The sequence below is a fragment of the Lontra canadensis genome, unplaced genomic scaffold, assembly GCF_010015895.1.
Source record: "Lontra canadensis isolate GAN:19392208 unplaced genomic scaffold, GSC_riverotter_1.0 scaffold186, whole genome shotgun sequence".
Lineage (NCBI taxonomy): Eukaryota > Metazoa > Chordata > Mammalia > Carnivora > Mustelidae > Lontra > Lontra canadensis.
In genome coordinates, this window is record NW_022631180.1 from 97,200 (window position 1) to 121,942 (window position 24,743).

Consider the following 24,743-nt stretch of genomic DNA (forward strand, 5'->3'; position numbering starts at 1 on the left):
GGGAACCTAACACTATTTTCATCTTTTTAAAGATTTTATTTATTTATTTGACAGACAGAGATCACAAGTAGGCAGAGAGGCAGGCAGAGAGAGAGAGAGGAGGAAGCAGGCTCCCCGTGGAGCAGAGAGCTGGACATGGGGCTGGATCCCAGGACCCTGGGATCACAACCAGAGCCCAAGGCAGAGGATTTAAACCACTGAGCCACCCAGGAGCTCCTGGGGCTACTATTTTCATTTTCATCCTCTAAAGCTGTGAGGAAAGCTTTCGGGGAACAAAAGCCACATAGAAGCTGCCTGAATGGTTCAGTCAGTTAAGCATCTGCCTTCAGTTCAAGTCATGATCCCATGGTGCAGGGATCGAATCCTGCACTGGGTTCCCTGCTCAGTGGGAAGCCTGCTTCTTCCTCTCCCTGTCTCTGCCTGCCACTGCCCCAGCTTGTGCTTGAAAGGGTCTGTAGACAAAAGGAAGAGACTGATACAAAGCAAAAGTTAAGCAGGGCTTTATTTCACGCCAAGCATCGAGAATCAAACTGACCGGCCAGGGCCATCTCTTGCAAAGAAGTGAACCCTCCCAGTCTCACAGACTAATTTTTATAGAGTAAAGGCCATGTGGTGGAGCCTGGCCACACACAGGTGGCCAACTGAATTACATTCTACCCCATAGTAGTTATTTGAACTAGCCTATCACCCTGGTCAGAATCGGCGCCCAAAAGGCAGGGCCCACATTCTTGGGTGTTTGGGGAGGTGCTTTCCTGATTGGAAGTCTCCACCTGGCTGAACATGTCCTTGGCGGGTAGGGAGGTAATATGTGCGTTTTCACTGATTGGACGTTTCCACCTGGCTGGACACGTCCTTGTATCTGGGCTCCATTATTTTTGCCCAGCCTGACCTGTCCTGGTATCTGTGCTCCATTATTGGGACTATTTGGCTGTATTTCACCAATTCTGTTTCTAAGCGCTTTCCTCTTGGGGGGAAGGGGCAGGTTCAATCTAAGTTTACTGCATAAACAACAAAATGGCTCACTCTGGCTAAGTAGGCCCTTACAGTGCTCTCCCTCTGTGTCAAATAAATAAGTAAAATCTCTAAAAACAAACAACAACAATAACAAAACAAACAAACAAAACAAAAACAAAAACCAAACAGAGCAAACCGGAGCAGATTACTTAGCCCGGTCCCCTGGCAAGGGCAGTACAATTCTGCCTAGGGCATAGACACTTGAGAATCAATGCAACAGTTCCCTCCCAAGAAGATAAGACCCAGAAGAATATCCAGCAGAGACCAAGTTTAGAACTGCAAAACTCCAGCACTAAAATAAAACAAAACAAAACAAAACAAACAAACAAAAAAACCTTCCAGCTTGGAGCTCCTGGGTGGCTCAGTGGGTTGAACCTCTGCCTTTGGCTTAGGTCATTATCTCAGGGTCTTTGAATGGAGACCTGCATCAGGCTCTCTGCTCAGAGGGGAGCCTGCTTCCCTCTCTCTCTGCCTGCTTCTCTACCTACTTGTAATCTCTCTCTGTCAAATAAATAAATAAAATCTTTTAAAAATAAAACAACTCCAGCTCTAGGGGGAATACAGCACATAGAATTCATGGTTTTTTTCCCCATGATTCTTTAGTCTTTCAACTTTACTTTTTTTATTTCCTTTTTCAAACAATTTCTTATTTTATCAACTCTTTTTAAATTTTTTTAAATTTTAATTATTTATTTGAGAGCAAGAGAATGAGTGAGAGAGAGAACAAGCAAGGGGAATGGCAGAGGGAGAGGGAGAAGCTGGTTCCCCCAGAGCAGAGAGCCTGATGCAGGGCTTGATCCCAGGACTCTGGGATCATGACCTGAGCTAAAGGCAGACACTCAACCGACTGAGCCACCCAGATGCTCCTTAACAACTCCTTTTTTAAATCATCTTTAATTTTCATTTTTACATTATGTTCTATCCCTTCATTGTATATAATCTTATTTTTTGTGTATATATATATATTTTTTTTTCTTTCTTTTCAATTTTGGGATGCAGTTTCTGCTAACAGACCAAAATACCTCCAAAATCTAGTGTATGGTTCTGTTCTATCAACCTGTCTGATCATATTCAATCTTTTATTTTTTCCTTTTGTTTTTCTTCTTGCTTTATTTTGTTAAAGTCTTTTAAAATTTTCATCTTTACAATTACATTCCATCCTTTCATTGTATTTAATTTTATTTTTGTATATGTAACTTTTTCTTTATTTTTTATTTTTTAACTTTTCTTTCTTTACAATTTTGAGATGTAGTTTCTTCTAACAAACTGACCAAAATACACTTGGGAAATAGTGTATTGATTAGTATTTTTCACCTGTTTGTATCCCTTCCTTTTTTGTTGTTGTGGCTTTTCTCTCATTCATTTTTTTCTTTCTTTTAATTTACATTTTTATAGTTACATTCTATCCTTTCATTATATTTAATTTTATTTTTGTACATATATAAGTTTTTCTTTCTTTATAATTTGGAATCTAATTTTCTAAAAAACAGACCAAAATACAAACAGAATCCAGTATTTTGCTCTATTCTGCTCACCTGTCTGATTATATTCTCTTTTTCTTTCTCTCTCTCTTTTTTTACCCTGGTGTCAGGTCTCTACTGATTTGTTTAGTGTATATTAATCTGGAGTCATTGTTGCCATTTTAGTATTTTGTTCTTTCATTCATCTATTCTTCCCTGGACAGAATGACAAGATAAACTACTCACTTTGAAAAAGAGAACAAGAGGAAGTACTGACTGCTAGGGACCTAATCAGTATGGGCATAAGTAAGACATCAGAATTAGACTTCAAAATAATGATTATAAATATATTAGCTGGGCTTGTAAAAAGCAAAGATGCCAGGAAGTCCCTTTCCAGAGAAATAAAAGAACTAAAATGTAACCAAGTTGAAATAAAAAAAGGCTATTAATGAGAGGCAATAAAAAAATGGAGGCTCTAACTGCTAGGATAAATGAGGCAGAAGAAAGAATTAGTGATATAGAAGATCAAATGATAGAAAATAAAGAAACTGAGAAAAAGAGAGATAAGCAACTACTGGATCACAAGGGGAGAATTCCAGGGATAAGTGATACAATAAAATGAGACAATATTAGAATAACTGGATCCCAGAAGAAAAGAAGAGAAAAGAAGTGTGGTAAGGTATATTGGAGCAAATTACAGCAGAGAACTTCCATAATCTGGGAAAGGAAGCAGGCATCAAAATCTAGGAGGCACAGAGAACCCCCCTCAAAATCAATAAAAATAGGTCAACACCGTGACATATAATACTGAAACTTATGAATCTTAGAGGCACAGAGAAAATCCTGAAAGCAGCTCAGGACAAGAGGTCTGTAACCTACAATACAAGGCTAGGAACATTAGATTAGCAAAGATCTATCCACAGAGACCCAGCAGGCCAGAAAGGACAGGTAGGATATATTCAGGGTGCTAAACAAGAAAAATATGCAGCCAAGAATATTTTATCCAGCTAGGATGTCATTCAAAATAGAAGGAGTGATAAAAAGTGGCCAGGAAAAACAAAAAGTAAAAGAATTTGTGATTACCAAACAAGCCCTACAATAAATATTAAAAGGGGTCCTCTAAGCAAAGAGAGAGCCAAAATAACACAGACCAGAAAGGAACAGAGACAATATCCAGAAAGTCACTGTAATTTACAGGTAATATGATGGCACTGAATTCATATATTTCAATAGTTATTCAGAATGTATGGGATAAATGCCTGAATCAAAAGACACAGGGTATCAGATTGGATAAAAAAGCAAAGACCCATCCATATGCTATCTGCAAGAGACTCATTTTAGACTGAAAGACACCTCCAGATTTAAAGTGAGGGGGTAGACCAATGTTCATGGCAGCAATGTCCACAATAGCCAAGCTGTGGTATGTCCAAGATATCCTTCAACAGATGAATGGATAAAGATGTGGTTCATATATATGATGGAATATTACTCAGCCATCAGAAAGGATGACCATCTACTGTTTATTTGCACTGACATGGATGGAAGTGGAGGGGATTACACTAAGGGAAATAAGTCAAGCAGAGAAAGACAATTATCATACAGTTTCACTCATATGTGGAATATAGGAATAGCACAAAAGACCACAGGGGAAGGGAGGAAAAACTGAATGGGAAGAAATCAGAGAGGGAGACACACCATGAGAGACTCTGGACTCTGAGAAACAATCTATGGATTGCAGAAGGGAGGGGGGTAGGGGATGGTATAACTGGGTAATGGGCATTAAGGAGGGCACATGATCTGATAAGCCCTGGGTGTTTGTTTGTTTTTCATTTAATTTTATTTTTTCAGGGGAACCTGGGTGGTTCAGTGGATTAAAGCCTATGCTTTCAGCTTGGGTCATGATCCCAGGGTCCTGGGACTGAGCCCCACATTGGGCTCTCTGTCCAGCAGGGAGCCTACTTCCTCCTCTCTCTCTCTCTGCCTGCCTCTCTGCCTACTTGTGATCTCTGTCAAATAAATAAATAAAAATCTTTAAAAAAAAATTATTTTTTCAGTGTTCCGAGATTCATTGTTTATGCACCACACAAGCCCTGGGTGTTATATGCAACTAATGAATCACTGAACACTACATTAAAAACTAATGATGTAGCATATGTTGGCTAAATGAATTTAAATTAAAAAATTAAAAACAAAATAAAGAGGGGATGGAAAACTATTTATCATGCTAATGGACATCAAAAGAAAGCTGGGGTAGAAATCCGTATATTGGACAAACTAGATTTTAAACCAAAGACTGTAATAGGAAATGAGGAATGACATTATATCATAATTAAAGGATCTATCTAACAAGATCTAACAATTGTAAATACTTATGCCCTCAACATAGAAGCAGCTAATTATATTGACCAATTAATAACAAAGAAACACATCAACAATAATACAATAATATTAGGGGACTTTAACACCTCCCTCACAGCAATGGACAGATCATCTAAGCAGAGATCAACAAGGAAAAAAGGGCTTTGAATGAAACACTGGACCAGATGGATTTCACAGATATATTCAGAACATTCCATCCTAAAGCAACAGAATACACATTCTTCTCAAGTGCACATAGAACAGTCTCCAGAATAGATCACATCCTGGGTCACAAATCAGGTCCCAACCAGTACCAAAAGACTGGTATCATTCCCTGCATATTTTCAGACCACAATGCTCTGAAGCTAGAACTCAATCACAAGAGGAAATTTGGAAGGAACTCAAATACATGGAGGCTAAAGAGCATTCTATAAAGAATGAGTTTGTCAACTAGGAAATTAAAGACAAATTTAAAAAACAAATTCATGGAAACAAATGAAAGTGAAAACACAATTGTTCAAAATCTTTGGGACACAACAAAGGTGGTCTTAAGAGGGAAGTATATAGCAATACAAGTCTTTCTCAAGAAACAAGAAAGGTCTCAAATATACCTAACTCTACACGTAAAGCAGCTGGAGAAAGAACGCAAAGAAAGCCTGAGCCCAGCAGGAGAAGAGAAGTAATAAAGATCAGAGCAGAAATCAAGGAAATAGAAACCAAAAGAATAGTAGAACAGATCAATGAAACTAGGAGCTGGTTCTTTTCTTTCTTTCTTTTTTTTTTTAAGATTTTATTTATTTATTTGAGGGAGAATGAGTGAGAGAGAGCATGAGAGAGGAGAAGGTCAGAGGGAGAAGCAGACTCCCCAAGGAGCTGGGAGCCCAATGCGGGACTTGATCCTGGAAGTCTGGGATCATGATCTGAGCCGAAGGCAGTTGCTCAACCAACTGAGCCACCCAGGCGCCCTAAGAGCTAGTTCTTTGAAGGAATTAATAAAATTTATTAACCCCTAGCCAGACCTATCAAAAAGAAAAGAGAAAGGACCCAAATAAATAAAATCATTTATGAAAGAGGAGAGATCACAACCAACACTGAAGAAATACAAACTACTATAAAAACATATTATGAGAAATTATATGCCAACAAATTAGGCAATCTGGAAGGAATGGATGCATTCCTAGAGATATATAAACTACCAAAATGAATCAGAAAGAAATAGAAAACCCAAACACACCCATAACCAGCAAGGAAATCAAATCTGTGATCAAAAAAATCTCCCAACAAACAAGAGCCCAGGGCTGGATGACTTCCCAGGGGAATTCTACCAAACATTTATTTTTTTTAAAAGATTTTATCTATTTATTTGGCAGACAGAGATCACAAGTAGGCAGAGAGGCAGGCAGAGAGAGAGGAGGAAGCAGGCTTCCCATTGAGCAGAAAGCCCGATGCAGGGCTCAATCCAGGACCCTGGGATCATGACCTGAGCTGAAGGCAGAGGCTTTAACCCACTGAGCCACCCAGGCACCCCACTACCAAACATTTAAAGAAGAATTAATACATATTCTTCTGAAGCTCTTTCAAAAAATAGAAATGGGGGCAAATGGGTGGCTCAGTCATTAAGTGTCTTCGTTCAGCTCAGGTCATGATCCCAGGGTCCTGGGATCAAGCCCTGCATCACACTCCCTGCTCAGCAGTAAGCCTGCTTCTCCCTCTCCCACTCCCCCTGCCTCTGTTCCCTCTCTCGCTGTATCTCTCTCTGTCAAATAAATAAATAAAATCTTTTTAAAAAATAGAAATGGAAGGAAAACTTCCAAACTCTTTCCAGGAGGCCAGCATTATCTTTATCCCCAAACCAAAGACCCCACCAAAAAGAAGAATTACAGACCAATATCCCTGTTGAACTTGGACGCAAAAATTCTCACCGAGATACTAGTTAATAGGATCCAACAGTACATTAAAAGCATTATTCACCAGGACTAAGTGGGATTTATTCCTGGGCTGCAAGGTTGATTCAACATCTGCAAATCAATCAGTGTGATACAATACATAAATAAAAGAAAGGACAAGTCGTATCATCCTCTCAATAGATGCAGAAAAAGCATATGACTAAGTACAGCATCCTGTCTTGATTAAACACGTGTAGGGATAGAGTGTACAAGTATGCAACGTGACTGGATCTTGTTTTTTCTTAATTAATGCTATGAAAGATATTTAAAAGGGGAAAGTTTGAATATGGATTAATGTTAGATGACATTAGGAATTTGAATATGGATCCATGTTAGATGATAGTAGGAATTATTAATTCATCATATAATTCCACAGTGGTTATGTAAGATACATACCAAAGATTTAGGGATGAATGATTATGGTGTCTGTAACTTGCTTTCAGATAGTTTAGGAAAAGAAAGGTAAGTATACAAACAGATGAAAAGATAAAATTAAGGTAAGTATGGCCAAATATTAAGATTGTTGTATCCTTGTATGTATGTGTGTATGTATGTATTTTTGGTGCAAAAAAAGGTGATTTTGTTAAAGCACAGGGACAGGACCTGTGGGTAGAAGAGCTGTTGCTCAATCCTTGCAGTTGGTATTTGGGTGTTTATCATCCCTTTTTACTCAGTTTTTCTGTATGTTAAACAGTTTTCAAAATAAAACTGGGTGGCTCCATCAGTTAAGTATTGCCTTCAGTTCAGATCATGATACTGGGGTCCTGGGATCAAGCCCAGAGACTGACACCCTGCTCAGCAGGGAGTCTGTTTCTCCCTCTCCCTCCAACTCTCCCCCCTGCTTGTGCTCTGTCAAATGAATAATTTAAAAATCTTTTTAAAAATTTAAAAGAGGGGAGGCAAAGAAAAGGTCAAACTATCACTCTTTGCAGATGATATGATACTTTATGTGGAAAACCCAAAAGACTCCACTCCAAATCTGCTAGAACTTGTACAGGAATTCAGTAAAGTGTAAGGATATAAAATCAATGCACAGAAATCAGTTGTATTTCTTTACACCAACAACAAGACAAAAGAAAGAGAAATTAAGGAGTCGATCCCATTTACAATTGCACCCAAAACCATAAGATACCTAGGGATAAATCTAACCAAAGAGGCAAAGAATCTGTACTCAGAAAACTATAAAGTACTCATGAAAGAAATTGAGGAAGACACAAAGAAATGGAAAAATGTCCCATGCTCATGGATTGGAAGAAAAAATATTGTGAAAATGTCTATGCTACCTAAAGCAATCTACACATTTAATGCAATCCCTATCAAAATACTATCCATTTTTTTTCAAAGAAATGGAACAAATAATCCTAAAATTTATATGGAACCAGAAAAGACCTCGAATAGCCAGAGGAATGTTGAAAAAGAAAGCCAAAGTTGGTGGGATCACAATTCCAGACTTCAAGCTCTATTACAAAGCTGTCTTCATCAAGACAGTATGGTACTGACACAAAAACAGACACATAGATCAATGGAACAGAATAGAAAGCCCAGAAATAGACCCTCAACTCTATGGTCAACTAATCTTCGACAAAGCAGGAAAGAATGTCCAATGGAAAAAGGACAGTCTCTTCAACAAATGGTGTTGGGAAAATTGGACAGCCACATGCAGAAAAATGAAACTGGACCATTTCCTTACACCACACACGAAAATAGACTCAAAATGGATGAAGGGTCTCAATGTGAGAAAGGAATCCATCAAAATCCTTGAGGAGAACACAGGCAGCAACCTCTTCAACCTCAGCCGCAGCAACTTCGTCCTAGGAACATCGCCAAAGGCAAGGGAAGCAAGGGCAAAAATGAACTTATTGGGATTTCATCAAGATCAAAAGCTTCTGCACAGCAAAAGAAACAGTTAATAAAACCAAAAGACAAGTGACAGAATGGGAAAAGATATTTGCAAAAGACATATCAGATAAAGGGCTAGTATCCAAAATCTATAAGGAACTTCTCAAACTCAACACCCAAAGAACAAGTAATCCAATCAAGAAATGGGCAGAGGACATGAACAGACATTTTTGCAAAGAAGACATCCAGATGGCCAACAGACACATGAAAAAGTGCTCCACATCACTCAGCATCAGGGAAATACAAATCAAAACCACAATGAGATACCACCTCACACCAGTCAGAATGGCTAAAATTAACAAGTCAGGAAAGGACAGATGCTGGCAAGGATGTGGAGAAAGGGGAACCCTCCTACACTGTTGGTGGGAATGCAAGCTGGTGCAACCACTCTGGAAAACAGCATGGAGGTTCCTCAAAAAGTTGAAAATAGAGCTATCCTATGACCCAGCAATCACACTACTGGGTATTTACCGTAAAGATACAAATGTAGTGATCTGAAGGGGCATGTGCACCTGAATGTTTATAGCAGCAATGTCCACAATAGCCAAACTATGGAACGAACCTAGATGTCCATCAACAGATGAGTGGATAAAGAAGAAGTGGTATATATATACAATGGAATACTATGCAACCATCAAAAGAAATGAAATCTTGCCATTTGCGACAACGTGGATGGAACTATAAGTCAATCAGAGAAAGACAATTATCATATGATCTCCCTGATATGAGGAAGTTGAAAGGCAATGTGGGGAGCTTGGGGACTAGAAAGGGAATAAATGAAACACGGGATGGGGAGGGAGACAAACCATAATAGACTCTTAATCTCACAAAACAAACTGAGGGTTGTGGGGGGGTGGGAGATAGGGAGAGGGTAGTTGGGTTATGGACATTGGAGAAGGTATGTGCTATGGTGAGTGCTGTGAAGTGTGTAAACCTGGCAATTCACAGATCTTTACCCCTGGAGCTAATAATACATTATATGTTAATTTAAAAAATCCAAAAAAAAAATTAAAAGAGGGGAGCCTGGGTAGCACAGTAATTAAGTGTCTGCCTTTGACTCAGGTCATGGTCCCGGGGTCCTGAGATCAAGCCCTGCATCGGGCTCCCTGCTCAGTGGGAAGCCTGTTTCTCCATCTCCCACTTCCCCTGCTTGTGTTTCCTTTCTTACTGTCTCTCTCTGTCAAATTAATTGATTAATTAATTAAAAGAAATTAAAAGTTGGAAATAATTTTCATATTAATTTTGTAAAAAAATGGGAAAATATAATGGAATATATATACACACATATATATGTGTGTATATATATGGAAAAAAATAATGGAAGATATTCCAGGATACATCACATTAATATTGCTTCTTTTTTTGTTCTCCTCAGCAATCAAGCGATTCTCACTTTGATAATTCAAAAGACACATTAAGAAACATATCCAAACTTTGCTGTCTCTTTACCCAAGTTTGATTTTAGTATTTTATTAAAAATTCTTGAATTTGTAAATATTAAAACACTGCAACTTAATGGCACAAGAATGACAATGTACTAGCAATAAAATCAAAATAGAAGCTAAACTATTTAGAGGCAGTAGCAACTCCTTACTTCAAAGATTATTTTATTTTATTTTATTTTATTTTTAATTTATTTATTTGACAGAGAGAGATCACAAGCAGGCAGAGAGAGAGGCAGAGAGAGAGGAGGAAGCAGGCTCCCTGCTGAGCAGAGAGCCCGATGCGGGGCTCGATCCCAGGACTCCGAGATCATGACCTGAGCCGAAGGCAGCGGCTTAACCCACTGAGCCACCCAGGCGCCCCTCAAAGATAATTTTAAAAGGCAATTTTAAAGAATGCTTCATATGTATTAAAAGCAGCTCTCAGCCTGCAGTGATGCCACCGCACCGACAGAGGACACTGCTAGGTGTCCTCTGTTGGTGCAGCTGGAAAACCTTTAATCAATGCTGTTGCTATCTCTTAATTAGCTTGAATTGATGAGTTCATAGAATTTATTTTGCTAATTATGTTTACTGCTTATTGTACTTACTCTTATACTACACACTAACTGGTACAGAAGTGTTCTAACAACTGGTTGAGCCATACCAGTGCAGACCAGCTGATAGTGCTATTTTCTTCTATTAAGACAGAAGCCACTGGGCTCTGTGGGAGGGTACTCTGCACGAGGACTCTCAGTACCACCATCTTCCACTCTCTGGGGCTTGTTCCATTCTAATCCCTACTTTCCTGCATTTCCAACTTCTCCTCCTCACTTTATCCTTCTTCTTCTTCTTCTTCTTTTTTTTATTGATCCTTTTTTTTTAAATTTAATTTAATTTAATTTTTTAAGATTTTTTTTATTTCTTTATTTAACAGAGAGAGAGATCACAAGTAGGCAGAGAGGCAGGCAGAAAGGGAGGGGGAAGCAGACTCCCTGCCGAGCAGAGAGCCCAATGCGGGGCTCGATCCCAGGACCCTGGGATCATGACCTGAGATGAAGGCAGAGGCTTAACCCATTGAGCCACCCAGGTGCCCCTTGATCCTTCTTCTTAACAGCATATGAAAACACTCAAAACTTTACAAAAAAGAAAAAAGTTTCCTCAATTCTATATACTCTGCTCCCTAATTTTTCTTTCCTTGCAAATATGGCCAAATTTATTTAAAATTGTATCCTTTCCTCCACTGCCTCCATTTCTTTCCTCCAAATTATTCCTCCATGGCCTGATATCTGGGGCTTCTGATCTCAGATCAGAACTGCTCCCACCAAGATCACCAAGGCTCCTTGTTGCCAAATCCAGTGGCCACTCCTGATTCTTGGTGTCATCACTCCTCAAGAGCATTCCACACTTTACCCTTCCTTCTTACCCGGGCTTTCATCACAACAAACTTTCCATGTTTCATTCTGTCTGCTGGCTTCTCTTCCCCTGCTGTCACTTTGGTCTATGTTCTTCACTTTCTTCCTTAGCTCTCTTCTCTTCTCATGCTATACATTTTCTGAGACCTATCTCCATTACTCTCCTCCCCCTGTGTGTTGATGCCACCCATTAAATCTGTCTGAAGCCATGAACTTCCTCCAAGTTCCACTGGAATAAACCTTGTTGCAGAAAATGGTGTCACCCACCCAGTTGTCAAGTCAGAAACAAGGTACACAATCTTGACTTGTCCCTTTCTTCCCCCACACTGCAAACTGATTCCTCAGACATTAACTTTACCTCCTAAGCACCCCCATAAAACTATTCCTCTTCTTTCCATCAGCCATTACCTTAATTCTAGTTTCCATTCTCTTCCCCTGGGATCACTGCGAAGTTCCTTGCTCAGCAGGAGCCTGCTTCTCCCTCTGCCTTCCACTCTCCCTGTTTGTGATCTTTCTGACTCTCTCTGACAAATAAGTCTCCGCGCTGCAAAGTGATCAAAGTCACAAATCTCTCCCTGTTCTTAGGCTTAAAGCTCTTCACTATTCCTCTGGATAAAGCCAACATCTTATCATGGCTAACAAGGGCCAGCAAGAGCTGGCCCAAGCCTCCCTCTCCAGCCTCACCTTTCCCCACCTCTCCCTTGCACCATAAGCCCCTAAGTCATGCTGAACATATTGGTTTTCCCAGTTTGTTTTGTGCTTGTTCCTTGACCTTTGATGTCCCCTCTGGAATACTCTTGTCTTCTCAATGCCTGGCTAACTCCTACTAATCAGTCTTCAGTCTTCAGGCCTCAGCTTGGACCTCTGTTCCTACAGGCTTCCTTTGACTCACGACTGGCTTAGCTGCCCCTGTTGACTATTGTCACAGCAACTGTTTACCACAGACTACTGATTTTTTTCAATCTTACATAACTTGCTATACAAACACGGCTTCCGGCCCTGTCCACCGCTCCTTCCTGATTAGCATCCCAAGACCCCCTCCTGAGCCACCACTAACCCAGGCGATCCTGTATGACCCTTCTCACAGCATTTATTACACTTTTTTGGTAACTCTGTATTTGTTTCCACTCTCCAGTAAATCATGAGTCCCACAAAGGACCACTTCTATATCAGTTACCACTTAGCAATTGCCAAATAGTGATTGTTCAACAAATGTTCAGTGGGTGGATGAATCCTTCTGTGATTATAGTTCAAGCCACCTTAGTTATGAAGTTCAATGGATACATGTAATTAATTTACATAGTGCTATAGAATTATTTTATTAGTATCTAGCTGTTTTACTCCTTGAGGGTATAGTCTATACCTTATTCAATGTCTTTGTTCCAGAAAACTCAGCATGCCTGGCACATACTCTTTTCAACCAACTTTTGTTGATTGTATCAGTGATCCTAAGAAATTAAGAAACAGAGGCCCAGGTGATTGAACCCTAGACTGCACATAGCTACCTTGTCCCAGAAGCAGTATTAGAACTCAGTCTGATGGGGCGCTTGGGTGACTCAGTTAACATGTCTGCCTTTGGCTCAGATCATGATTCCAGGATCCTGGAATCGAGCCCCTTCTCAGGCTCCCTGTTCAACGAGGAGTCTATTTTTCCCTTTCCGTCTGCCCCCCTACCATCCCCATTCCACTGGTGCTGTCTCAAATAAATAAAATCTTAAAAAAAAAAAACAAACAAACAAACAAAAAAAAAAAACACAAAAAAACCTTCAGTCTGAAAAAAGGGATGCTGGGAAGGAAGTTCCTTGATGTCTAAATAGAATGTCAGCACAAATGAGAGAAGTACTGAGTTCTCTCCATCAAGAGACTGACCAGAGAGGTGCCTAGCTGGCTTAGTTGGGAGAACATGTGACTCTTAATCTCAGGGTCTTGAGTTTGAGCCCCACACTGGGTGCAGAGATAGCACAAGTAAACTCAGAGAGAGAAAGACACTGGCCAGTAGCAATGGGAACTGCTACAGTCAAATATCCTCATAGTAGATATGACTTAGGCTAAGGGGTGTGAGGACAGGGGTTTTGGGTATTTCAGCATGGAAGAGATTGGACCCCTGGTTTCTTTTGACCCTTTTAGTTAGTTTCAACCCTCAGCCCCAGGTACTGGTATTGGCGTATTATTTGTTTTTCTCTGGAATCTGTTTGCTGCTAAAATAGTTCTTTTCCCAGTCTTTCTTTGCTACAGTGAGTCACTGACAGGGGCCTGGGAAAATCATTTATAGTAGAGCCCATGGTGGATGTTACCTCTTTCTAGGTGTTCAACATCCCCCTCCCCCACCACCCACCTTGGGTGCATGGGTGGTTCAGTCAGTAAAGCCTCTGCCTTCTGCTCAGGTCATGACCCCAGGGTCCTGGGATCAAGTCCCACATTGGGTTCCTTGCTCAGCAGGAGCCTCCTTCTCCCTCTGCCTGCCACTCCCCCTGCTTGTGATCTCTCTCTCTCTGAAACAAATACTAAATAAATAAATAAATATTAAAAATAAGTAAGTAAAATCTTTAAAAAAAAAAATCTCTCCTCTTCAGCTTCCCCTCCAGCTCCAGATCTCACCTTTTCATCTCCACACCCAGACTCTCCCAAAAACTCTGGTGAAATTCAGGAGACAGCCAAGAGATAAAAGTGAAGAGAGGCAGCACTGCAGAGGAGGTGGGAAGGAAACAGGAAGAAATCTGATTTTCTCCCTTTCCTCCATTTCTTGAGATCACTCCAATGTCCCTACCTCTAGAACCAGATAAATCCCCTGCTTTCCTAAACATCATGAACCTTTAGAGGAAGCTGAGCCTGAGCTCCTTTCTTCCATCGTAAGAGCCATCCTTGAGGCTAAAGAGCCCAAGATGGGAGATAGGTGGGCTTTTCTCTAATTGGGACTTTTTCTCTTTTACCGCACATTTTGAGTAACCTTCAAGCAAATTCACATACTGACAGTATTTTATCTCTGCACTGGACTTGAAATTCCAGGACTTAACTCTTTACTGGGACCAATACACTGTGAGCTTGGGGGAATGTTGACCAGGACTCAAAAGCCAAACATATCAGCCTCTTATAAGTATACTTCATTTCCTTCACTCCTGGACTGACTGGGTTTCTACTGGCATAACAGAAAACTGCCCAGTGACCCAGATTCTGCAGGGGATGCTTTAGAGTGGAGAGAAGGAATCTGTTACTCCATCTTCTCCTCATCCTTGCACCTAACGGTATAGGTTTGTCAGCCCATTAAAAATACTTTTTGCTGGGACGCCTGGGTGGCTCAGTTGGTTAAGCGGCTGCCTTCAGCTCAGGTCATGATCCCAGCGTCCTGGGATCGAGTCCCACATCGGGCTCCTTGCTCGGCGGGGAGCCTGCTTCTCTCTCTGCCTCTGCCTGCCATTCTGTCTGCCTGTGCTCACTCTCTTTCCCTCTCTCTCTGACAAATAAATAAAATCTTAAAAAAAAAAATACTTTTTGCTAATGCTTAACTCAGACAACACTGTGGCAGTCAACAAATCCCATTCTCCCTTTCTCCAATAATTAAGTCTAGGAGTCTGGCTGCTTGCTTAACAAAGGAGTACAGAAGTCTTCAGATGCCCTGACTCACAGGATGGCTGACTACTGCTGAGAGTCACAGGACTCTAAGACAGCTCTGGCTACCTGCTGAGTTCTAGCACAGACCCTGCAGTGATCATCTTTTCTCTATCCCCAGACCAGGCTAAATAGGATTCAAAAAACTGTCTCTGTGCCCTCTATCAATCTCATAGACTTTTAGTGCATATGGGCCTTTAAATAATGAAGCTTAACACTGTACTTAAAGGGCTGGTCTGCTTAAATCATGAATGTGCACATTACTTGTTGCCAGTAATTAAGATGCTACTTGTACACATTTAATCACCATCTTCACAAACATTGTCTTAACTAAAAACGTCTATCAACACGAAGTCCTAGAATGATAGCGTATGAGCCTCAAAGACTTAGAAAACATCACACACCCTTCTTCATCTAAAAACTTGGGTGCTGAGAATGGGGTCTTAATCATGGCCAGGCTGCACATTTAGGTCAGGCCCTATCTACACATTTTTATATGCTCGGTGCTTAGCAGAGATCCAGACACACAGCTGGCCCTTGATAAGTATTTGTTGAATTTCAATAAGTCCTATAAAAAGCTCACATGGCGACATCAGCTTGTCACATCTCTTACCACTTCTGCTCCAAAAAGTAGTACTACTACTAGAACCTAATAAACCCAGGTCTAGCAGCAGGGGGCACACACAGCTGCTGCTCAAATCTGAGAAGGAACGGCACAAACTCCAAAAGAGGGTTGGATTTAGACCTGGCCTCAAAGCCTGAAGTGACTTCCCCTCCCCATGTTGATACTGGGATTCATAAGGTGCAGAGTGGAAGAGTGAGCAAAGACAGTGGATTTCAGGGCCTTACAACCCAGTGAATTAACCCCTAAGAGAACTCTTCCTTCCCAAAGAGGGGAAAGAAAGGAGAAGAGGAGAGAGGCTTCCCACAGCTGTCGGTTAAAACAGCCGCTCTCACCTCAGTCCATTCGGGGAAGGGGTTACAAAGCAGACAATCTTTATTCACAATTGGGGGAGCAGAGGGGAGGTACCCCCAGGTCAGTTCAAAAGCAGAGATACTGGGTGGAGCAGATGGCGCAGGGTAGGGACTCAGCACTCGTCCTCTCCCAGTAGGGCATAAGGGTTTCGGGCAGCCAGGCTGGACCCTGGAGCTGAAGTTGGGGTGTCCTCATCCCCTTCCCCCTCCTCATCCGCATCCCGGTCCTCCTCTCCCTCCTCCTCACAGGAGCTGCTCAGCTCTTCTTCTTCCTCCTCCTCCTCGTCACCAGCTGGCCCCACCCTACCCTGCAAAACCACCAGCTCTGTGGTCTCTGGATGGGACTCCCAGGTGCCTGGGGAACCAAAACAAGAAGAGAACAGAGGAAAGTTTTAAGCGAGGAACTAAAGCCAAAGAAAGATGGGGAAGAGGCAAAGACTAAGAGTAATAATCGGTTTTGTAGCTGCTGGCATTCATTCATTCATTCATTCAAATTCCCATGTGCTGGGCACTGAACAGAAGCTCTGCATATATTAACTCTACTCTCTACCACCACCTTGCCAGAGGACAACTATCATCCAGGTTTTGCAGATCAGGAAACTGTCTCAAAGATGCTTAGTAACATAGAGCTGACCGACAGGTACAGAATCCAGGTCTAACCCTCGCTCTGTGTAGCCACATAGCCCGCACCTTTTTGCCTACATAATAACACAAGAACAGTGGCTGTCTGACCTTTCTGTTCATTGTAGCCTGGGGGATGAAAACACAGGCTGAGGCGGCCGTCCAGTGCCAGCCGTAGGAGGCTATTGGCTGCTCTGTACACATCGTTCCGGGCTGCCTTAGCTGTCTTATAACCACGCTTCTCTGCCCAGGCTGGAGAGAGAAAAGAAGAGTAGGGAGGGAAGCCATTAACTGGGCCCAGTTGCCATCACCCCATTCTTGTAACACAGTCCTTCCAGTTTTCTCCAGATCATCCCAGACCACTGATCTTGCTGGCCCCACGACAGAAATCCAGGCATGAGCAGGCAGGTGCTTCATCAATGGCAGAACCTCTGAGGACAGGTGAGGAGATAGGACAGGGTTCAGGGTAAGGGGAGGAGAAACCAGGAACATAGAGACCCACCTTCACAGATGTCCCAGGCACACCAGGGGTGTTCCGCTGAGGGATCCTTGGCCTCTGGGTGGCGCAGGTGGAGCAGGACCTGCACAGGAATTCGAGAGGCCAGGTAGCCCACGGCGGTGTATGGCTCCTGGATTTGGGCAATGGGGTAGATCCCCGCCAGAACCTGAGGGCAAACAACAATGCTCAGTCTGTTCCTGACCTCTTGCCTCCTCTCCTTTCCTGCCCCCTCTACCCTCATACCTGTAACTGCCTGGGCAGAAGGGATGGGAATATGAGGCCGGGGCAGTCACAGAGCTTCACAGAGGGGGTGAGAAAGTAGGTCTGAAAGTATCGGGTGTGGCCAGGGGTTCTGGAGACACTCACGACCTTCCTGCCTACCAGACCGTTGATCAGCGAGGACTTGCCCACATTGGGGAAACCTAAGAAAGGCAAGAAAAATTAACATTAGACAGTTCCCTACTCTGTGACAGGCAGGATATGGTGCTATAACTATATATAAGAAGGGAAGTAAGGCACAGAAATTAAAGAAGCAGGGGTGCCTGGGTGGTTCAGCCGCTAAGCATATGCCTTGGTCTCAACTCATGGTTCCAGCATCGTGGGATCAAGTCCCATACAGGGCTTCCTGTTCAGCGGGAAGCCTGCTTCTCCCTCCCCCTCTCCCCTTGCTTGTGTTTCCTCTCCCACTGACTTCCTGTCAAATAAATAAATAAATCTTATGAAGGAAGGAAGGATGCAAGGAAATTAACAAAGTGATACTACCCTGCAAGTTTCGAATCGGATTCTGGGCTGCCAGGGTTGAATCCTGGCCTCTCCACTTATCAGCTTTATAACCTCAAGGCTATATCTCCTCATTTTACAAGTACAGATACCTTCAAGCTCAAAGTGGTCAGGATTAAATACAACTGTGTGGTTCAGTGCCTGCGGTACACTAAATGCCCAACACAAGTAAGACATGCAGCTCATAATCATCGCAACTTCTCCAGGGAGAAGACAGGAAAACCTCGAGGCTCACTGCCACTCTCTTCAGGACTACCTCTAACATTTTGGGTGACCTTGGTATCTGCACAGGTGGCCTGTTTAATACTCTGGCCTCTCAGTGCCAGCATCTATCTTCCAAAGATCATTTCCTCAACTACCCACTGCCATAGTCACACTCTGGATCTGGTCAATTCACACTTCTAAAATCTCAACTGTAAGCACCACTCTCTCTGCCCTGATACCCTGTCATCCCAGCTCACTTACTCTGTTCCTCATTTCCAGTAAATTTTTGACCCACTATTCCATACTGAACTCATGTCCTCACTTCCCTTCTTACCCAACTGAGATACCATGACCCAGCTCTATACCCAGCCCCTTTCACAAACCATGATCTCCCAAGTCCTGCCCCTCTCCTCCATCTTACTCATCCCCATGGCTCCCATCTCCCAGTGCTCCGACACTGGCTTGTCCCATAATCACCAAGCTTGCTCCCACATCTAGATCTTTTCATTTACTAATCCCTTGGCCTGGAAGGCCCTTTTCCCATATCTCCAAATGGTTACTTCCTCTCAACATGCTGGGCTCTTCTCAAAGGGGACTTTCCATGAGAACCCTCATCTCTGGGTCACTCTCTATCCCCTTTCATTGTCCCTAAATAATATGGTTTCAAGTCATGAATCTATTTATTTCCAAGGCAATAAGCTCTGTGAGAGTAGAGGCCTTTCTGCCACTTTCACAGCAACATTATCTACTCCTGGAACAGCACCCGGCAGTTAGCAAAACATCTGTTGATAACTAGAAGTAAACCCAAGCTCAGGACTGCCCGTGCCACAGAAAATGCTCTCCCTTGCATCACTCTGATGTAAGCTACTGCACATAAGGTATTGCAGAGTCTTGAAGCGTGGACACCCCACCCCCCTACACTCGCCAGGGAGAAGCAGAGGGAAATGACTGGAGAGGGTGCCATCTGTCAGCAATCAGGTAGGTTGTTCCCAAGACAAAAAGGAGACTAACTCAGGAATGTTTCCAAGGAGCCCAACTAACTACTCTGCTTTCCTTAATTTGATTCCCCTATAACCTCAATGCCACAACTTTGCCCAAGTCACTTCTTACTGCTCCCATCAACAAAGGGAAGGGGCCCTGGGTCCTAATCATACATTCCTTTCTTCCCCACCAAGAACGGAGACAAAGCTCTTAATTCAGGGAAATTCTCCGTGACAACAGACTTAAAGGGGTAAGAGTTAGAAAGATATGAATGCTAACTAACCTCCTACTAGGACGTAATGATTTCTCTACTACAGATTGCTTATGACTATGGAAAGAGTTAAGATATATATCATTTAGAACAATGCTTGGTACCTGATAAGCACTACGTAAAGGTTAAAGTTTAACAATCGTAATTATTACTAGTAACACTATTTGTCAGTCATCCTTAGGCTCTGCCTGTGCTATTCTCTTCATTCCTCACATCTGTTCTTCTAATTGGGTATCAGCATCCTCATTCTAAAAACCAAAATAACTAAGACTCAGAAAGGGTAAATAACTTGCTCAAGATTAGTAAGAGCTAAGCCTGAATTTAACTCAAAGGCACCAGGACCTTTCCACTATTGCTGACACCTTCCTTTTCTGAAACTCTGTACCTCAGGGTAGGCCGCCATGCATGGGCCACCACTTCCTTACCCACACAGCCAATGGTCACCACCCCATCTTTGTAGCGCTCCCGGGTTGGGCCAGTTGGCTCCATCGCTGAGTCAGTCTGCTGCTCCACCAGGACTGCAGGTCCATCCTCTTCTTCCTCCTCCTCTCCAGAGCCATTTCCCCAGGTGGCCCCAGCCACATCTCGGGCAATCTTCTCCCGCCAGCTGCTCAAGTCCACTGTTCAGGAAAGAAGATGATAAAGGTTCCCCCCAGGGCCACCAGAGATGATTGCACAGACTATGTACTGCACAACTCCCTCTGGAGTTGGAGAGTGCCAACCCACATGACAGATTCTTCCTGGCCTGTGTTGAGTTTCGGAAAAATACTGGGAAGACCGAAGGCAACAGAACACTGGGGTTCCTGCATATCTGCTGTCTTTGTTGCCACCATGTGTGCTCCCTCTTCTTTTTTTTTTTTTTTTTAAGATTTTTATTTATTTATTTATTTGACAGACAGAGATAACAAGTAGGCAGAGAGGCAGGCAGAGAGAGAGGGAAGCAGGCTCCCCACTAAGCAGAGAGCCCGACGCGGGGCTCGATCCCAGTACCCTGGGATCACGACCCGAGCCGAAGGCAGCGGCTTTAACCCACTGAGCCACCCAGGCGCCCCTGTGCTCCCTCTTCTATCCTTCCCCCGGCTGCTCAACTACATCCCTAATAGAAAGGACTAATTTCAGGGAAGGGAAGCAAAATGACTTTAGGTCTTGGGTCTCCCCCATATCCTTCCACAGCTTCCCTCTAAGAGCTATATACCTTTTCCTGCAGTGATGGCTTCACAGGCTCTCAGCAACTGCTCTGGCCCCAGGGCCCGGGTCCATCCTCTGCCCCGCCTCCGACTCTTCTTCAAAACTGAGATCAGAGGGCACAACTGTTAGGCTTAGTGTTAGGTGTTGGGCTTATACACCCCAACTCACCCACCGCCCTTAGGCCCAAGATCGGGTACTCCTTCGTCAACAAGCTTCTCTATTCTCCCTGTTGTCCCCTGCCACCCCACCTCTCCCATGCTGCCTTTCTCATTGCCCACTCACCGCTACTAGTGTCCTGTGGGGTGCGGGGGTCCCGAGGGAAAGAGGTAAAAAGGACTATGTGGAGCTGGGGATAGTGTTGGTGAAAATAATGCTTCCAGGCAACCACGAGAGCCGGTGGGGCTAGATCCACCTTGTTCAGGACCAAGACCAAGGCCAATCCAAGTTCTCCAGTCACGTACTCGTAAAGTGCTGGTGGGAAATTCACAACCTGGGAAAGGGTTGGCGAGAGGAGGGAGCAATGAGAGGTCAACCCAGAGTTCTCTGCCTCTAGTTCCCCACTCACCAGGCACCACTCAGAGACAAGACTCTGGGGGTAGCAGATTCTAGGGGAAAAAGGGTAAATTAGCAAAACTGAACTAGAAAAATAAAGTAGCAGTAAGCAATACCTGTGCATTTGTTTCTGGGGGACTTCTTACAGGTCCTGATTAGGGATGGAAATGAGCCAAAAACAAGACAAGGAAATAGTGATACCTAGCACACTGGTGTAAAGATTGGGGTCAGGCATAAGAATAGGGTTGGGATAAAACTCATAATACCTGTTTTTGTGTACACACAACTATCTACACATATTTAGATGCATGTATGCACATGCACATGTCTGTAGATTTGTGATGAGCATGTGTGGCTGTGTGAGTGCATGTGAGTACACACATTTGTATGTGTAGGAGTGTGTGTATACGTGCCATTAAGGACTTCCAAGCTAAATGTTCCCACAGACCTCCCTTTTTCCCACTAGAGGACAGCAATGGAGTGGCGGAGCCAGGTTAACACAAAGGTTGTCCAGCAGCCAAGTTAACTACTTGGCTTAACTACTATCCTAGTCTTCCATGTAAGGCTGAGTTCTATAGAGACTGATGTAGTGGGGCAGGGAGGAGCCCCAGGCTGCCTTCACAGAATCCCCTGGAGCTCCACACTAAAACATCCTATTGGTCTAGCTATGGTGGAATGAAAACAGGATACATAGTTTTTCATCAAAGGAATAAAAAGAGTCAGTTAACCAGAGCAGGAGTGACAAGCTGTGACACTGATGAACAAAGGACTGAGTTCTTGACTGCAGACATCACTATGAGGTAGGAAAGACCTCTCCATCTCCAAACTCCTGCCTCCGCCCTTTACCCCACAAGAATCTTCCTCCCCATCCTCCTTGTCACTCTCACCCCCAGTACTCACTGGGTGTCGGATATCAGTGATAAGTAGGACAATGTCAGACATCTCCAACACACGCCACAGCTGCCTCCATGTCTGAAAAAACAAGATCACTGGAAGAGTACCTAAGCCCAGAATTCCTCTCCTGCCTGACCCCAGACCAATCTGATCAACGGTCACTATGCCCCACTCCTGTCCCCACTCCATTCTCACCTCCAGATTATGCTCAAAGTAGCTGAGTTTCTCAGAGGTGTAAGACCCATGAATCTTCCCAAGGTACTCCTGGAAGCTCCGTTCCTCCTGGCTCATTAGCTGCTCTTTGGACATCTCATAGCTCCAAGGAGGACGTCGGGGAAAGTCCAGAACTGGGAAGTTAAGAAAAAGTCCAAATAAGTCAGAATAGTTTCAGGGCTCAAGAATGGATCCCAGACCTCTCATCCCCCCTCACAGTCAGATCTTCTTCTTCCAAGTTCCTTCCCCCAGCCCACTGCCTCTTCCAAACACCCAGATGTTGAGCTCTCACCTGAGCCAGGCTGATAGACCTCCTGGATGTCCAGCTCCAGCAGCTCAGCACTGACAGGTTGCAGCACTTGCTCACGGGCTGCCCTCTTTCTCCTTTCCACCTCCTCCCGGCTGTCTCGCTCAAAATGCAGCCGGTATCTAATGGGACAGGGACCGCAGCATCTCTTGCAATCCCATGGCCACAAACTCCCCTCCTGGGCAGACAACTTCATAGAGCTTTCTCTCCAAAGTTGTCCAAGTCTCCTCTCAGTCCACCCTCCTCAAGTCCCTCTCCCGCAATATTCCGCCTTCCTCTAAACCTCGCCTTTTTAAAAGCCAAGAACTCTCTCCAGCCGCCCCGGCCCCGGAAGGGAGGATTGTGGCCCGCTCGGGTGAACCCAGCTGCCTGCGAAGAGACGGACGGCATCCCAGACCCACCCCCTCCACCACCAGCAGCAGACTCCCCCGCCCCCCAACAACGCTCTCACTTCCGGGTAGGCGGGGATGCCCGGGCCAGCACCCCCCGCCTGCTCTCACCGATTTGGGTCATAGCCTCGAGGACCCAGCCCCTGGGAAGGCTGCTGATTGAGCCTGCGGATATGATGGGTCACAGACTCCCCGTCCGAGGTGTCGGTCTGCTCCTCCCGCCGCTCCCGGCTCCCGCTGCGGCTGTTGGAACTGGATCGCAGCCCATCTTGGAGCCCTGCGGGGAGGAGGCGGTGACGCCAATACTGGACGGCTCTAAGGGGCGGTAAGACCCCCCTCCCCGGTCTGTGTGGCTTCCCCTCACACCACCCCACTTCTTTTGAGGCCCGATCCTCTCAGCATCCTGCCCAAGACCCTACCGGATGTGCGTGGGGGGAGTCATTCCTCCTCCAGGGACCTGCGGGGATGGCGCCCCGTTCGAGCTGGAGGGATTCCCCTCCCCCAACTCCCCATCCTTTCCCACCCCTTCCAGGGAGACTGGGGTGAGAGAATCCCGATCGTCTGCGCGTGGCCACCACCCACTCCCACACCCCGCAGGGGTGCGGCGGGCACACCCCTCCTTCCAGAGGTGCCGGGAGCCCGAGCCCCGCCCCCTCCCCTCGCTCCCGCACTGACCTCGCTTCCGCTCCCGCTTGTCCTGCAACTGCTTCTTCTTTTGCTTCACGCTGAAGGGCTTCTTTCTCGGCATGGCCTGGACCAGTCCCCTGGCCCACCCTCCGCCGAGCTCCCGCCGCCTCAACTGACTCCCCCCCACCCCCCCGGGCACCCCCCGCCGCAAGGGCCTGGGACCCTAGAGGGGGCGGGGCTATGAGGTGACGTCAGCGGGCGGGCCTGGCCGATTTGCCCCCACCCCCCTAACCGTGGCCTGGGTGGAAAGCGAAGGAAATACAGCCACTTTACGGGAGCGAGGCGAGAGGAGGATGCGGGGAGCGCTACTGCACGTGAGAGTCAGTGGCACCGAGAGGGCGCAGCGGCGGCGAGGAAGGAGGCGCGCGTGGGAGGATCAGGCTAACTTCGTCACGGACGCTACCAACTCGCGTTCGGAGGAGGGGGGACGTGTGTCATCACTACCTTGCGCTCTGGGGGGGAAGCTACCACTCACCTGGAGGGGGCGGTGGAGCGGAGGGAGGGTCCTACCACCTGGGAGAAAGAGGAGCGTGGATGCGCTGAAGCTACTTCCCAGCCCCCCACCCCCCGGGCTTGACCTTAGTGGAAAGACTGGACTGCGCGTCCCAGGAATAGAGTGGAGTGGCTCGTCTACACTGGGGGCGGGGCCAGACGTCTTGAGGGGCGGGTAGCGGTCTCAAGAGCCCTGGGGCCCAAATTCCTTGTCAAGGTAGCGGTAAAGAGCAGGTTTACAGATCATAAGGGCAAGCGCAGGCTAGGAAGGAAACCCAGGTGGGACAAGGATTTTTGGAGAGAGGTCAGAGGGCACGAAGTTGTGCCTGCAGCCGTTACCATAGTAACCGGGGTCCGGATGTGGCGATCTTAAGGTGCGACAGCTCTCTCAGGCCTTCTGGCCCGAGAGCCTCTCGACTCTATGGCACACAGTGAGCAGCCAGTCGTGGGTTCTTTGCGAGGGGAGAAGAGAGGAATTTTTAAAAGCATTTAGAGGAACGCAATAAAAAGTAGTCTTGAGACTGCTTCTGTGCCTAGCAGAGACCGAGGGAGGCGTTTTATGATAGAATTT

At 44.8% G+C, this 24,743-nt stretch overlaps 1 protein-coding gene across 1 annotated transcript; it reads right to left on the reverse strand.

The window, feature by feature from the left end:
- Window positions 1-16,094: 16,094 nt before the first annotated feature.
- Window positions 16,095-24,710, reverse strand: GNL1 (G protein nucleolar 1 (putative)). Its single transcript, XM_032847318.1, has 13 exons — window positions 24,512-24,710; window positions 23,669-24,193; window positions 23,105-23,270; window positions 22,590-22,726; window positions 22,280-22,431; window positions 22,091-22,162; window positions 20,921-21,128; window positions 20,646-20,741; window positions 19,876-20,070; window positions 17,458-17,636; window positions 17,218-17,380; window positions 16,827-16,967; window positions 16,095-16,449 (listed from the first exon to the last, which is right to left on the reverse strand). Exons 2-13 carry the CDS (start codon window positions 23,739-23,741, stop codon window positions 16,208-16,210), a joined length of 1,824 nt encoding a protein of 607 aa, XP_032703209.1. The 5' UTR covers window positions 23,742-24,193; window positions 24,512-24,710; the 3' UTR covers window positions 16,095-16,207.
- Window positions 24,711-24,743: the final 33 nt, after the last annotated feature.